Source organism: Limulus polyphemus, unplaced genomic scaffold (assembly GCF_000517525.1).
Source record: "Limulus polyphemus unplaced genomic scaffold, Limulus_polyphemus-2.1.2 Scaffold432, whole genome shotgun sequence".
NCBI classification, from domain to species: domain Eukaryota; kingdom Metazoa; phylum Arthropoda; class Merostomata; order Xiphosura; family Limulidae; genus Limulus; species Limulus polyphemus.
In genome coordinates, this window is record NW_013666042.1 from 503877 (window position 1) to 517367 (window position 13491).

At 37.6% G+C, this 13491-nt stretch overlaps 1 protein-coding gene across 1 annotated transcript in view; it reads left to right on the top strand.

Annotated features, from left to right (window-relative positions):
- LOC106458232 (sialin-like) overlaps nucleotides 1-6889 on the top strand; it is a 71598-nt gene extending 64709 nt beyond the window's left edge. The window contains exons 10-11 of the mRNA XM_013917707.2: nucleotides 4710-4894; nucleotides 5089-6889. Coding sequence (XP_013773161.1) covers nucleotides 4710-4880 — 171 coding nt within the window. The 3' untranslated portion in view covers nucleotides 4881-4894; nucleotides 5089-6889. The remainder of the gene's footprint in view (nucleotides 1-4709; nucleotides 4895-5088) is intronic.
- The last annotated feature ends 6602 nt before the right edge of the window (nucleotides 6890-13491 follow it).

The following is a 13491-nucleotide window of genomic DNA, read 5'->3' on the forward strand; positions in this document are numbered from 1 at the left end:
TATGCTCACACAATGTATGTGACTCCTCTACCAAACCTTCACTTCTCATTTGGCAGCTTTTGAGTACAGACGTTTTATTTTGTGCTTCACACTTCCTGTGTGACATTTTTGATTTTAGTTTGAAGTGTTGTTTTTTGTTGTTGTTATAAATTACCACATTTCTCCCAGTTTAATATTGTCACTTTTCTGCAGTAGAAAAGTTTGTGCAGTTTCATGACTTATGAATTCCGAACTCAATGTTACCACCTGTGGAATCACACCAATGACTAATTTTCTATCTCAGGCCTCAGGCACTGGCAACCCAACTGTGTATCTTTCTGATTTTATTCATCGGGAGATTGAATATTACTTGGCCCTTTGTTCCTGTCATTGCCCAAGTTCCTTCAGATTCTGCTGACATTATTCAGCATGATGATGATTTTGATCATCTTTTTCCTCATTCCGAGTTTGCCGTTCCTTCCCAGTTCCAGCCTAATGATTCAGCTAGGCCTTCCTCTACTTTCACAAATTTTTTATCTCAGGTTTGTGGTGTTTTTGTCTCTTTCCTCTATTTCCTATTCCACTCGTCCTTCTTTGTTGCATGAGCATTCTTCTCAACCATTTTTGGTATTACCTCCTTCTCCTGATATTTGTGCCCATGTGGATCATTTTCTTTCCCAGTTAGGTGAAGGAATCAGTATGCTGCACCCCCCCCCCCCAAAGCCTTTGATCAGTACCCCCTTGCTTTCCATTGGGTGGAATATCCATTTTTGGATCACCAGTTGTTGGGTTCCTTATTACATCTTTGGGGGGGTGGCTCCCGAATCTAACGTTAGTCTCACACATGCCCAAAGGGTCTTCGGTCTTTACAATTTCTGGATATAGGGCAGCCTTTTCCCATACCTTCTATTTCCCCTGTTCACACTATGCTCATGCATTCCTTCTGGATTCAGAGGACTTCCAAGCATTCTCCCCCTCTGGATTGGGACATTATTGTGGTCCTCCATGCCCTGACTCTCCCTCCATTTGAACCACTTTTCTTGTGTTCTTTGTTTTATTTGTCCCTTAAAACCTATTTACTTCTCCATTTGGTCTGCAGATGTCACCAATCTGATTTATTTGCAGTTGACATTTCATGTACCCTTTATCATTTTACCTATTTTCTCCTTTATCCTGAGCATTCCTTTCTCCCAAAGACCATGTTGGTTTGATAAGATTGTTTCTTCTTTTTTCTATCTCTCATCTTTACCCTCATTTGGACCCCGATAGACTGCTGTGTCCCATCAAGGCCCTACAGTGTTATATTGCAAGTTCAGCTACCCTCTGGGGTATGCACAACCATTTTTTCATTCCCTGGCATTCCTCCTCCTGTCATGATCTTTCTCCTTCTACCCTTATGAATTGGGTCCACCGTTTGGCCTACTACTCTTTACTTTCTTCTTCCCGTACCCTGTTCCATGTGTCCTCCCATCAAATTCATCATCTCACATTTTCCCTTGCTTCCTGTCTTCGTCATCCATTGGAGGAGATTCTCCAAGCTGGCATGTGGACCATGCACAATATGTTTGTCTCCCATTATCTTCATCACGTTGCATTTTTGTCCACATCAAGGTTTCTCCTTCACCTCTGGCTGTGCTCCAGACTTCAGTACGACTTTAACTGATAAGTTTTATTCATTTTTCTCTTTTTCAGGGGCCTTTCTTTATTCCCTCTTTTTCACACAAATGGCAAGTGGTGCCTGACTAGGTATTCTTTCACTTAAAATCTGCACTGTAAGCCATGTTGACTCACCCTTTCTCGTCCATGGCTCCGCAAAGTCCCTGTAGAGAAGGGGTGTTTCACAAGATCGCTGGAAGATTAACTACCTCACTATAGTTGATTCATAACTATGTCTGTTCCAGACTGTACCAACCATTGAGAGCATGTGTATAGTAGAAGGGGATAGCTGCCCATCCCTGCCATGCCTTGAGTGAATAACTTGATATGGTCTGCTTTCCAAAATAGGGTGTTGTGGTTACCCATTGCACTGTCTCCGGTGATGATGTTCCTCCACACTCTCCAACATGTTCTCATCCCCTATCTTCTTGTGGAGTATAGGAGTCCTTGCCATTTCCATTTCCAAGCCACTGGGGTAGTTGACCATGGAGGCACTCTCCTGAATGGGTTCCACTAACAAGTTGGCTATAACCATTCAGTCGAGAGTAGGGCAGTGGTGTTCTGCTGGCATAGATGTGACGTGGCCTCCACAGGAGTTGATCCTTGCCCTTGCTGGTGGATGTGGCTTCCTGGTACAATTTACACTATCACAGGAGTTGATCTGTTACCTTCCTGGATCATGTGGCCTTCTTATACTATTTACATATTCATCAATATCAACAACCACTGGAGTTGGTCAGTCACTTTACAAGCAGATGTGGCCTCCTTATACTATTTACACTACTGTGGAGTTGATCCATTACCTTAATGGTTGATGTGGCCTTCTGTCACACATTCCATACCACATGGAGTTGATTCGTTGCACATGCAGTTCACTCCTTTTGATTGAATGTTGGTTTCTAGCATTGAGGTATTGGATTCAAGTGAACCAATCAACATAAGTCCTTGCACAAATTGAATCCATCCTCTCAATGCCAGATGGCCAGTCCTAGTTTGCTGTAGGGTGTTGATCCTTGTGTAGTACCCAGGAATTGGAGTGGATCTTAATCCCCAATTCTTGGGTTGTAGGTGAAGACAGTATGATTCTCATCTTATCCTTGTGTGGATGTCGGTACCCCGTAGAGGAGGTTTTGGATGTAGTTGACTTGCCGAGTATGGTCTGATGCACCTTAACCACTCTACATCTCGTGATTTCGTGTGGTTTACAAATTATATACAAGGGTGAAGAGTATACCTGGTTCAGAAGTGGTGCGGTTCCCCTCCTCTGATCTCCAGATCTCTCTCTCATGGTCAGGGGTATTCTTTGACACTTTCAGAGGTGCTTCTGTTATTCCCTAGCACTGATCCCTCTTCCTTCTCAATGTAAGATTCTAGCTAATCTTGTGAGAGGAGGGAAGTACCGTATTGGAACTTATAATTTTCCTATACTGAAAATGTATTTCTGATAGGTACTTCCCTCCTCTCATACTTCCCACCCTTCCTCCCCACTTCTCCAGTGCTCACACCTTCTGCCAAAATTCGAAGTAATTGTTTGGTAGCGGAGAGTGTAGAGGGAATCACATGCATCACGTGAGCATACTACAGATGATGATTTCCATGAGAGACACATTGGAATCTACTAATTCCAACAAGAGGGGAGTGCAAGGCTTGTGGCATGCATAAAGAAAATGTTTGCATATAGAAGGCAGCACTGAACGAGAATAGCTAATCTTGTGAATGGAGGTAAGTACCTATTGGAAATACATTTTCAGTATAGGAAAATTATAACTTCCTTTTTTTTTTATGTCTTTCTCTCCTGTCTTTGAAACTTTCTCCCAAAAAATCCATTAGAACAGAAATCCTGCTCTATTTTTACATTATTTGGTAATGTTCTAATAATTTTACTGGTTATACAGAGAGTGATAGCTACAAATACTTAGCAGTAAAGAAAGAACAATGACATGTCAAATAATATCGTCAGAGGTGACACGAGTCTACTGTTAGGGTAAAATATTCTGCCATATATGGGTGGTTGCACAGTTGAGAAGAATCAGTTGATGGATACACCCTCTTTCACTCTTTCTCTCTCCATATATTCTGTGTAATATATTTGACTTACAATAATGACCACTTATACATACTGTCCCTAAATATTACCACAATATAGTACAATCATACATTTGTATACATCATTACAAACACTTGCTACAAAGGTCTACCCAATTTATCATATTATAATAATATTTTACATTTGAGTTGTTAATTCTCTAAGTAATGTTAACATTTATAAAAAATGAAAAACAGCAGCATATACATGCTTTCATGTATCTTTTATTTTCTTCATTTTTTTCTTATATTTCTTAATGTATTGGCTTTTCTGGCTATTTTTGTTTTCTTTGTAAAAATGGAAAAAAATAATTTAAGGCTGAAAGTTATGGTAACTTACTGAATATTTCTTTAATATTTTCTGTGACAGTGTAAAATAAACAGAATAGCAAACAGCAACATTTTCAGCTTAATAAATACTACATTTGGAATATGGTATTATTGCTCAAGTTGTAATTTAATTATCTCACATCTTCTTTTGTATGAAGTCCCCAAGTGGCTCAGCAGTAATTCTGGCAGCTTAGAATACTAAAAAACAGGTTTTGATACCCATGGTGGATTCAGCACAGATAGCCTTTTGTGTAATATACCAGTCAATTCATGTGATGCAGTACCTATGGATTTCTATGCAAGCAAACTGTTAAAACAGGGGCTGTGAACTAGGGAACTATCATCCATTTGAGGGATTATGGAACATCTGCAGGGAGGAATGGGGTGCTTTGAACAGGAGAATTTTATGATGGTGCCTTTTTCAATAGAAACTATGCTGCAGGGCATGAACAGACAAGGTGACATAGACTGTAACAATTCCTTGAGGCTCCAAAATCACTTTAATATAACATACTCTGTATTTTATGTTTAGCTGACTACTCATTCATTCAAATGCTCATCTTATGCTACCATCTCATTTAGTAACTTTATTAATTAATTTAGTAATTTTTAACTGTTTTCTTGTTTTCATTTCCTCCTTTGTTTTTGTTTTTTTAAAGGAGAGTCTTGTTCAATGGGGCAAAGTCTTCTATCTTGCAGCAGGAATGTACATTCTTGGAGCCTTGATTTTTCTGTTATTTGGCTCAGCTGAAGTCCAGCCTTGGGCCGTAATTCCTGAAGACAGCTGTACAGAACCTCTAAACCCACAAGAGGATAATCATCGAGAATGACCAAAACTTTAGAGGTAAGTGTATTAAAAACTATTGGCCCTTAAATGTTTTTCTTGTATTTTAATGATTTTATATTTTCATTAATATTCCACAGTCTTGTCACAATTGACCAGGTGATTGATGCTTTTTTTCTCTAGTAGCAAATAATAATTTCAAAGCAAAGCTCATTTCATTCTCATTGTTAATGAATTGTTCTCTCTACATAAAGGTGCAGTATGACTCATGAAGATGAAAATGAATAACAGCAGTTTGATTGCCCTGAATATTTAAGCATTCTCAAGAAAAAAGTCTTTTTTTTTAAAACTGATTATTAGTTTGATAGTCTATTAATCTATATAAAATTGACAGCCTTTTGTGTGTGTATGTGTGTGTGTGGAGGGGGGATAGTGCAGGGATTAGGCAAATTAAACAAATGATTAATATTGCAGAAGTTCCATTATTACTAAGTTAGATTATAGAAACTAATATATTTTAAAAAGTACTTTCTATTTCTTTTCTTACTTGTGTATTCAGTGTATATTATATAATTAACAACAATGTTGATAATTTTATGGCTTGTAATCTTGAAAAAATTTAGCCAACATTGAGTATGCATGTACTTGTCATTAACTTGTATTCATTGATTATATAGTAAAACATTTACACATTGTTTGTTTATTTTGAAGAAAATATTTGATTATAGGTAAAATATGCATAACTTTAATAGTTAGATGCTTTTCAATATAATTATATTTTCTTTATGCATTAAACTTGAAAATGAGTCTTGCATAAAAGTAATAGGAAAGTTCTACATTGTGAGGGTTTTAGTGTGTATATGCTATCTTTAAGTTGTACCTAAACAGTAAGAATATTTTAATAAATGAAAAACAAAAGAGTATATATCTGAGAAATTGAGCTCTAGTCATGAACAAAACAACTACATAACCATTTTCTGCTTGGTTTATTTATGGTCTTCATTAAGACAAGAGAAGACAAAACCAACTCTATTTTGTTATAGTTTAGATTTGTTTTTCTGTTTAGTCTTTTTTGTTAACAAACCTGTAAAAAATAAAATCTAAAGAAAGACTGATTTTTTGCAGATTTGAGCTTCAAGTGCAAGATTTATTTTTTTTATACTACATGTATAGGTATTAACATATTTAAAGTACAAACTCTATTGATCTGTTATATATATTTCTGTGTAAGGTAATGAATGTTAAAGGCCCAAGGTTTTATTATAAGGTAATTTATTTTTTTTTGGTTATAGTGTAATTTTGTTATTCTTAGTAGATATAACTGTTTTGAACAGCAAGGTTTTACTCAAGAGAAAATATAAACTATTATTTCCATTATGTGGCTCGTAGCATAAATATGAAGTGTGTGTGTATAAAATTACTTTCATTACCTTTTTCAAGGCAGGAGTGAACTTCAGCTATAAAAACATGTATTCAGTATATAATTTAACTATTTACTAAACATTCTTGATGATGTTACTGAAATGATATGTGTGTTTATGAGATTGAAAAGTTTTTACATTTTTAGTATCTTAAATGTATTTGTGTGCATATATATACACACACACACCAGTACTTGAATCTTTATTTACAGTGTTACAGCCACAATGTAATATATACTACATAGCATGAAACCCTTCATTTCCCTTCTTTCATAAACAGTTATAATTTTATATTTCAAAATAGTACATGCATTGTGCTCTATCATTTCACGTATTGAGATACTTCATTGACTTGAGTTTGTTGTAATAAACTGTATTCTGCTAAAATGCTGCTTCACATTCATTTGTTAATTAGAGGTATTCCAACCTAAAATTATGAAATAATGAATATATGTACATCTAAGACAAAAAAGGCCACTAAAGTTGCCTCGTATCCATCATCATGCATTATTACTGTGATATATGTGCAGTATGCAAATACCATATCTCATCGTAGTAGTTGATACGATACGTATCTAGATATTGATGCCGCTTATCAAGAGACAGAAGTTTTACCAACAGTTTGTTACAAAGTTTGACAGTCTTGTCAATAATTTATTATCTATATTACTAACATTGTCTTATTTAAGTACTTCACACTTTACAGTGCTTTTTCAAATTCTCAGGTTTGATCAACTAAATGGCAGCTGACAAGAAAAGTAATATAAAAAAAAGTTAATATCTGTCTGCCTATTTTGTTATTGTTAATTTGTTATGTTACTTTGCATATAATGTTTTTGGTAAAAGAAATGCATATAATGTACTACTCAATACTCATCTTCCCTTATTGAATCATTAATTTTCAGCAAAAACACTATTAGAAATTCTGATTCTTTCTGTACAAAAGACTTATAATGTTTACTAAAAGCTTGCTAAATTTCATGAAAATACATAAATCTTATCAGACGATGTATTGAAACAATCGTACCACTGCTTCAAGATATGATACTCTGTATCGCCACACCTTACGAGATACTATGTATCTTCTCTCCTACAGCACATCTTACATATACATACAAAAATTTTTTATTTTTCAACATTATGATTCAGGAAAACTTGCATCTTATTGCATTCATGTGCTAAATATGCCCTGAGGTGTTACTTTTCATAGATTGATTGGTAGCGAAACTTATCTACTTACTATTTTAATGAGTAGTTGCACCATGCAATCAATTTTTTCTAATGTACTTTAGCATTCTTCCTGCTTCAGAAAATAAAGTGTATTATTTATTTATATTAACTTTGATTTCAAAACTCTGTTTTGTCTCTCTTTATTTCACCTGCAAGAAATTGCTACACCTGTCCTTCTGCATATTAGGTCCAGGAACCTCTCATTTTGTGAACTAGGTAACTATGTGGAGGCATATCTATGAATTATCATGCGTAACATTTTGTGTTGTGTAGAAAACATTTATTGTTTATTCCAACCAGCATCACAAAGGTATAAAAACGAATCCTAAAAGAAACGAGTTCTCATCAGTAATCTTGTACGTTACTATTTTACAATAAATCTCATAAAATACACTAAAAATAGAATTCAGTTGAATAAAAAAATTTACAGAATACATCATCATGTCAGCATGCTTATGTTATTTAAGATTAAATTACATTTTTTTGGCACAATGATAAGTAAAATTATTTAATATAACTTACAGCCAACTAGTTTTGGTAAACTAACATCATCACGGTGAAATTCTCCAGTGTTTGTTAAGTAAGTATTTAGTTCCAACTGTTAATGGGCGAGTTCATTTTTGAAAAACTAGATCAAGAGATAGGGGGAAAGGTAGGTCATACATGCTAGAATATTTAAAATAAACAGTTCTTCCAACAGAACATGCTGATTAGCCCATCATCTGTGTATATACATAGGGGTCTGTTTTTGATTATGCAAATACTTTCTCTCAAGTTTCTTTCTATGTTAGTTTGTGCATATTTTAAGATTTTTACATTATTACAGTCATAAGTACCATCACAGTTCCAAAAGTGTTCAGCTACAGCAGAGAACGTTATGTTACCATGTTTTATATGAAACTGGTGTTCTTGTTTGTAATTTCCTTCTTGTTTGTCCTATGTACATTTTACTGCAACTGCATTGTATATTCTATCTTTATTCTCAGACGTATTCGGATCTTTGAGTGTTTGTAACTGGTTGGCAATTTTGTTTCGAGGAATTAATGCTACTTTATAATCCTTTAATCGTAATGCTTTCACAAGTTTTTCAGAAATAACAGGAAAAATGGTATACTGATAAACTTATTTTGTGACGATTTTAATGGAGTTAGTTTTGAGTATTTCACCTGTAGTTTTTCTTTCATTTTGTAGAAAACTGTCAATGACTATAGGGTCATAACCTCTATCCACAGCTACGTGTTTTGGTTATTTATTTCCGTGATGTTAGAACATATATTGAGGGCACGCCAGGCACATGTGTAGGATGTACACAGTTTCTGACTGAAAGGGTGGTTAGAGTTGTAATATGGTGACATGCTGATGACAAACGGTTTGTGAAGTGCACTAAATTTTAATTTGTTGTCATGTTTTTTAACAAGAACATCTAAGAAAGATAGTTCATGTTGATTGGACTCTGTGGTAAATTTAATTCTTATGTCATTGTCAATCATGTGGTTCAAGAAGTTTTTCAAGGTTTCATTGTTGTTTTGCCATATCATGAAGGTGTCGTCTACATATCTTCTTGAACCACATGAATGACAATGACATAGGAATTAAATTTACCATGGAGTCCAACCAACATAAACTATCTTTCTTTGGTATTCTTGTTAAAAACATTACAACAAATTAAAATTCCGATATGGTACTTCCTTCCACTTACAAGATTAGCTCTTAGCCATTCTTGTTTATTGCTGCCCTCTATATGTGAACTTTTTTAGTACACTTACCATAAGCCTTCTGTACTCCCTATTGGAATCAAATTATTCCAACGTATGTCTCATGCAAATCATCATGCCTCACCTATCCACCAATAGGAACATAGTACACTCACGTGACGCATGTGACTCCCTCTGTGCACCTCTACCTAACTATCACTTCTCGTTTGGCAGCACTTACACTGAGACATCTTTCTTTTTTCCTCTGATTTCATGTTTGGGATTGTAATTTTTGAAGTCGTGTAATTTGATTTAATATAACCAGTTTTGTTTACATTATTTCAATTCACTTATCCTTATTCTAGTTGCATTTCTTATTTACTTCAAATACTTTTGTCTACTACATCACCATGAATTCCAAAGTTAATGTCACCACTTCAGGTGTTACATAATTGACAGGCTTCAGGTGCTGGTGACCCGATGGGAGATTTGTCTACTTTTTTTGCAGGGAGATTGAATGTTATATGGGTTAACCTTTATTTTCAGGCATTGCCCCTTCCTTCTGATCTAGTGGAACCTGGTCAGGTTAATGAAGGCTTTGATCGCCTGTTTCCACCTCCTTATTTTTCCACGCCTTCCCATACCCTTCCTGATGATTCTGTTCATCCATCCACGTTTTTTCCGGACTTTATTTGTCAGGTATGTGATATTTTATCCCTTACTTCTATATCTTATGACCCACATCCTTTGTTATTGCATGAACTTACTTCCCAACCTTCTTTGGTGTTTTCCCTCATCCCCTGATATTCGGGTTCATGCTGACCAATTTGCTTTGCAGTTGGGAGATAGTGTTATTATGCCTCATCCCTCTACAGGCTTCGGAGCAGTCGGGTCTCGCTTTTCATAGGGCAGACTGCCCATACCTTGACCAACAGCTGTTGGGTTCAGTTTTGCCCATTTGGGGCAGCCCTCGAATCTTCCATTAGTCTCGCCCATGCTCAATTTTCATGCTGCCATCTTATCCTCACGACCCTTTTGTGGTACCTTTCCATGATCCATTACCTATCTGAGGCTCGAACTTCCATTTCTTGCCACATCTCACTTGTCAAAAGTACCTGCTTCCTTCTCTTCTGAGGATCCAGTAACTTGCCAGCATCTATCAGAGGCAGTACAAAACCACTAGAATCCGGGTTTCTATACCCGTGGTGGGCAGAGCACAGATAACCCATTGTATAGCTTTGTACTTAATTACAAACAAACATTTTTTTGTTGTTCCCAAAAAGACTGGGGACTGGAGGCTTGCCATTGATCTGTCCCACCTCAATCACTTTGTTCACCTCTCACATTTCACCATGGAGTCCTACCTCAATCTTCAGTAGGCTTTTTCACCAGTTCTATAAATGACCAAGATGGAGGTCTCTAATGTCTATTTACATATTCCGATCTCGGAATGGTCTTGTCCTTATCTTCGGTTTGTCAATCGAGAGGTGGTATGCTAATTTTGTGCCCTACATTAGAGTTGGCTTTGGCTCCATACGTTTTCTGTTGGGTGGTATGATATTTTGCTCTTCATCTTCATGCTCTTGGGTTGTGTTTCCATTTTTACATGGGCGATTGGCTTCTTCTGGCCCATTCCGAACAGGGGTTGGTCTATCATACTTGTCAGCTCCTCAAAGCTGCTCAGGTAGGCTGGTTGATCAAATCAGAGAAGTCCTTCCTTAGTCCTACCCAATACCTTGTATATTTGGGTGTCTTTTTCAACACTCACCTCAGTTGGGCCCAATCTTCTCTACTCTGACTCTGTTCTATGGAATTGTTAGTTTGCCATGCTCTGTATGCTCCCTCACTTTCTGCACATGAGATTCTGTCACTTTTAGGGATATGGTCTTCCATGATACCAGTAAACCCCCTTGACCATGCATACATGTTCCCTTCAGTGGATTCCCCCATCACCCTTCCTCCCCTTGTAGACAATCATCTTTGGTGGTTGGACAAGACACACATCAGTGGGTGTCCTGCTTCCTTCTCCTCATCTGGAGTTACATCTGTTTACAGACACATCCCTTCAGGGCTGTGGTGCATGGATCAATCACCAGGAGGTTTTGGGTCGTTGATCTCTAGACAAATAATCTTTACATATCAACATTCTAGAGTTCCTAGCCATTCTTTGGGCTTTGGATCACTTTCCATTGACAAACATTGTCTGGTAATAATCCATTCTGACAATTCCACAGTGGTGATTTATATCAATCACCAAGGCGGCATTGGGTCGAGATCCCTCTGTTTTTGGATGTTGGATCTATATTGGGCCCACACACCACACATTTGTTTAATTGCATGTCATGTCCCAGATGTTTTCAACCTCATGGTGGGTCATCTTTACCACCCTGACAAGGTTTACATGATGGAGTCATCCCTTCATACTCTAGTTTTCCAGTGGCTGTGCAGTCTATGGGATGTTCCTCACATTGATGCTTCTGACACCACCCTCAATCACCATTTCCCCCTATTTTGGTCTCTGGTTTCTTCTCCTCGGGCTTTGGCTATAGATGCCTTTAGCCAGGATTGGACACACACATTTCTATATGTTTATCCTCCTATCTGATTACTTCCTACTGGCCAGCTCAACCATGATTTCCTCCTTTAATAAATTATTACCTCCAGTACCACTTATTACCCAGCCTCCTTCGTCAACCCCAGTCACTGGTTCTACATCTCACACATCATGTCCTCTGTCTTTTGTTCAGTACTTGGCGAGGAGATCTGGTTTCCTCCATCGTATAACTTATCATTTGGCCCAATCCATCTGTCCTTCCTCCATGGAAGTGATCAGCACATGGGCCCAGGCTCGGAGATTTCTGGCTGCTCGCCCTACTGTTGCTGGTGTCTCCAAGTTTCTCACGTGGCTCTTTGACTGGGGTTTTTCACTGTCCTCGATTTCCAGTTATTGGAAAGCTTTATCCCAGACCTTTTGCCTTTTTCATTACTGCAGGATTTCTCTCTCACATGTCCTTACCATGTTAACCCATTCCTTCTGGGTTTGTCAACCTCCTCTGTGACCTGCCTTTTCGGATTGGGATATTAATATGGTCCTCCATTCCATTATTTTACCTCTGTTCCAACCTATTTCCTCATGTTCTTTATTTCACCTGTCTCTTCAGGTGTATTTCCTTCTCCTTCTGACCTGTGGACATCGATAGTCTGACTTGTTTGCCATCGATGTTACATGCACCACTATATCTATCTTCTCCTATATCTGGATCATTCCTTCCTCCCCAAACCTTGGCAGCTCGTTGTGGTAACTTCTCCTTTTTGTCTATTTCCCTATCCTCTATTTCTCATCTCTACCCCATCCTGATCTGAACAGACTTCTATGTCATGTGTGTACCCTTTGTTGTTATATTTCCCAGATGGCTTCCTTCCATGGTTGTCGTTCCTGTCTCATTATCCCTTGGCAACCCTCCTCATCCAGGGATCTCTCCCCTTTTATACTCACCAATTGGATTCGTCATTTGATCCAGTTGGCATAATCCTCCTTGTCCTCTTCCCAGCATACTCTCATCACATACGTCACCTAACCTTTTCCCTCACTTCTCACCTTCATCGACCTCTGGAGGAAATCCTACAATTAGGGATGTGGATCAACCCTAACACATTCATTTCCCATTACTTACATCATATCGTGGTTTTGGCTTCCTTGGGTTTTGCCTTCCAATTGTACCTATACTCCAATCCTCTGTGCGACTCTGACACTAAGTAAGTCTTTATTAATCATTTATTTTCTTTCTTTCTACATACCTCCATTACTTAGATCCCACTCTGTGGGGAGTGGTGCCTGGTCAGGTATTCTTTAACTCTAAATCTGCACTGTACACCATGTAGAGTAGTGCTTTCTTTCCATGACTCTGCACACTCCTCTTTGAGATAGGGTGTTTCACAATATTGCTTGTAGATGAATAACCTCGTGATATTTGCTTCATAAATTGGCCCGTTATGGACTGTACCACCCATGGACTTCCTGGGTAAAGTAGAAGGAGATACCTGCCCATCCTTGCCATGCCTTGTTTGAATAAACTGGTATGGTCTGCTTTTAAAAAAGTGGCAAGAGTCCTTCCTCCAATATTTCAACGTATTTAGCAAAATTTATGTTGCTAATACACTCCACTAAGCTCGATCTCCCACCAACCCAAACAGCTCCCCAAATCATCACGCTGAAACCATGCATCACAGTTGGCCATATCCTTCCACTGTCCGAAAATTGAGCGAATCTTGATTCGTCTGAGAACAATATGGTCTTCCAAAAGTCCTGAGG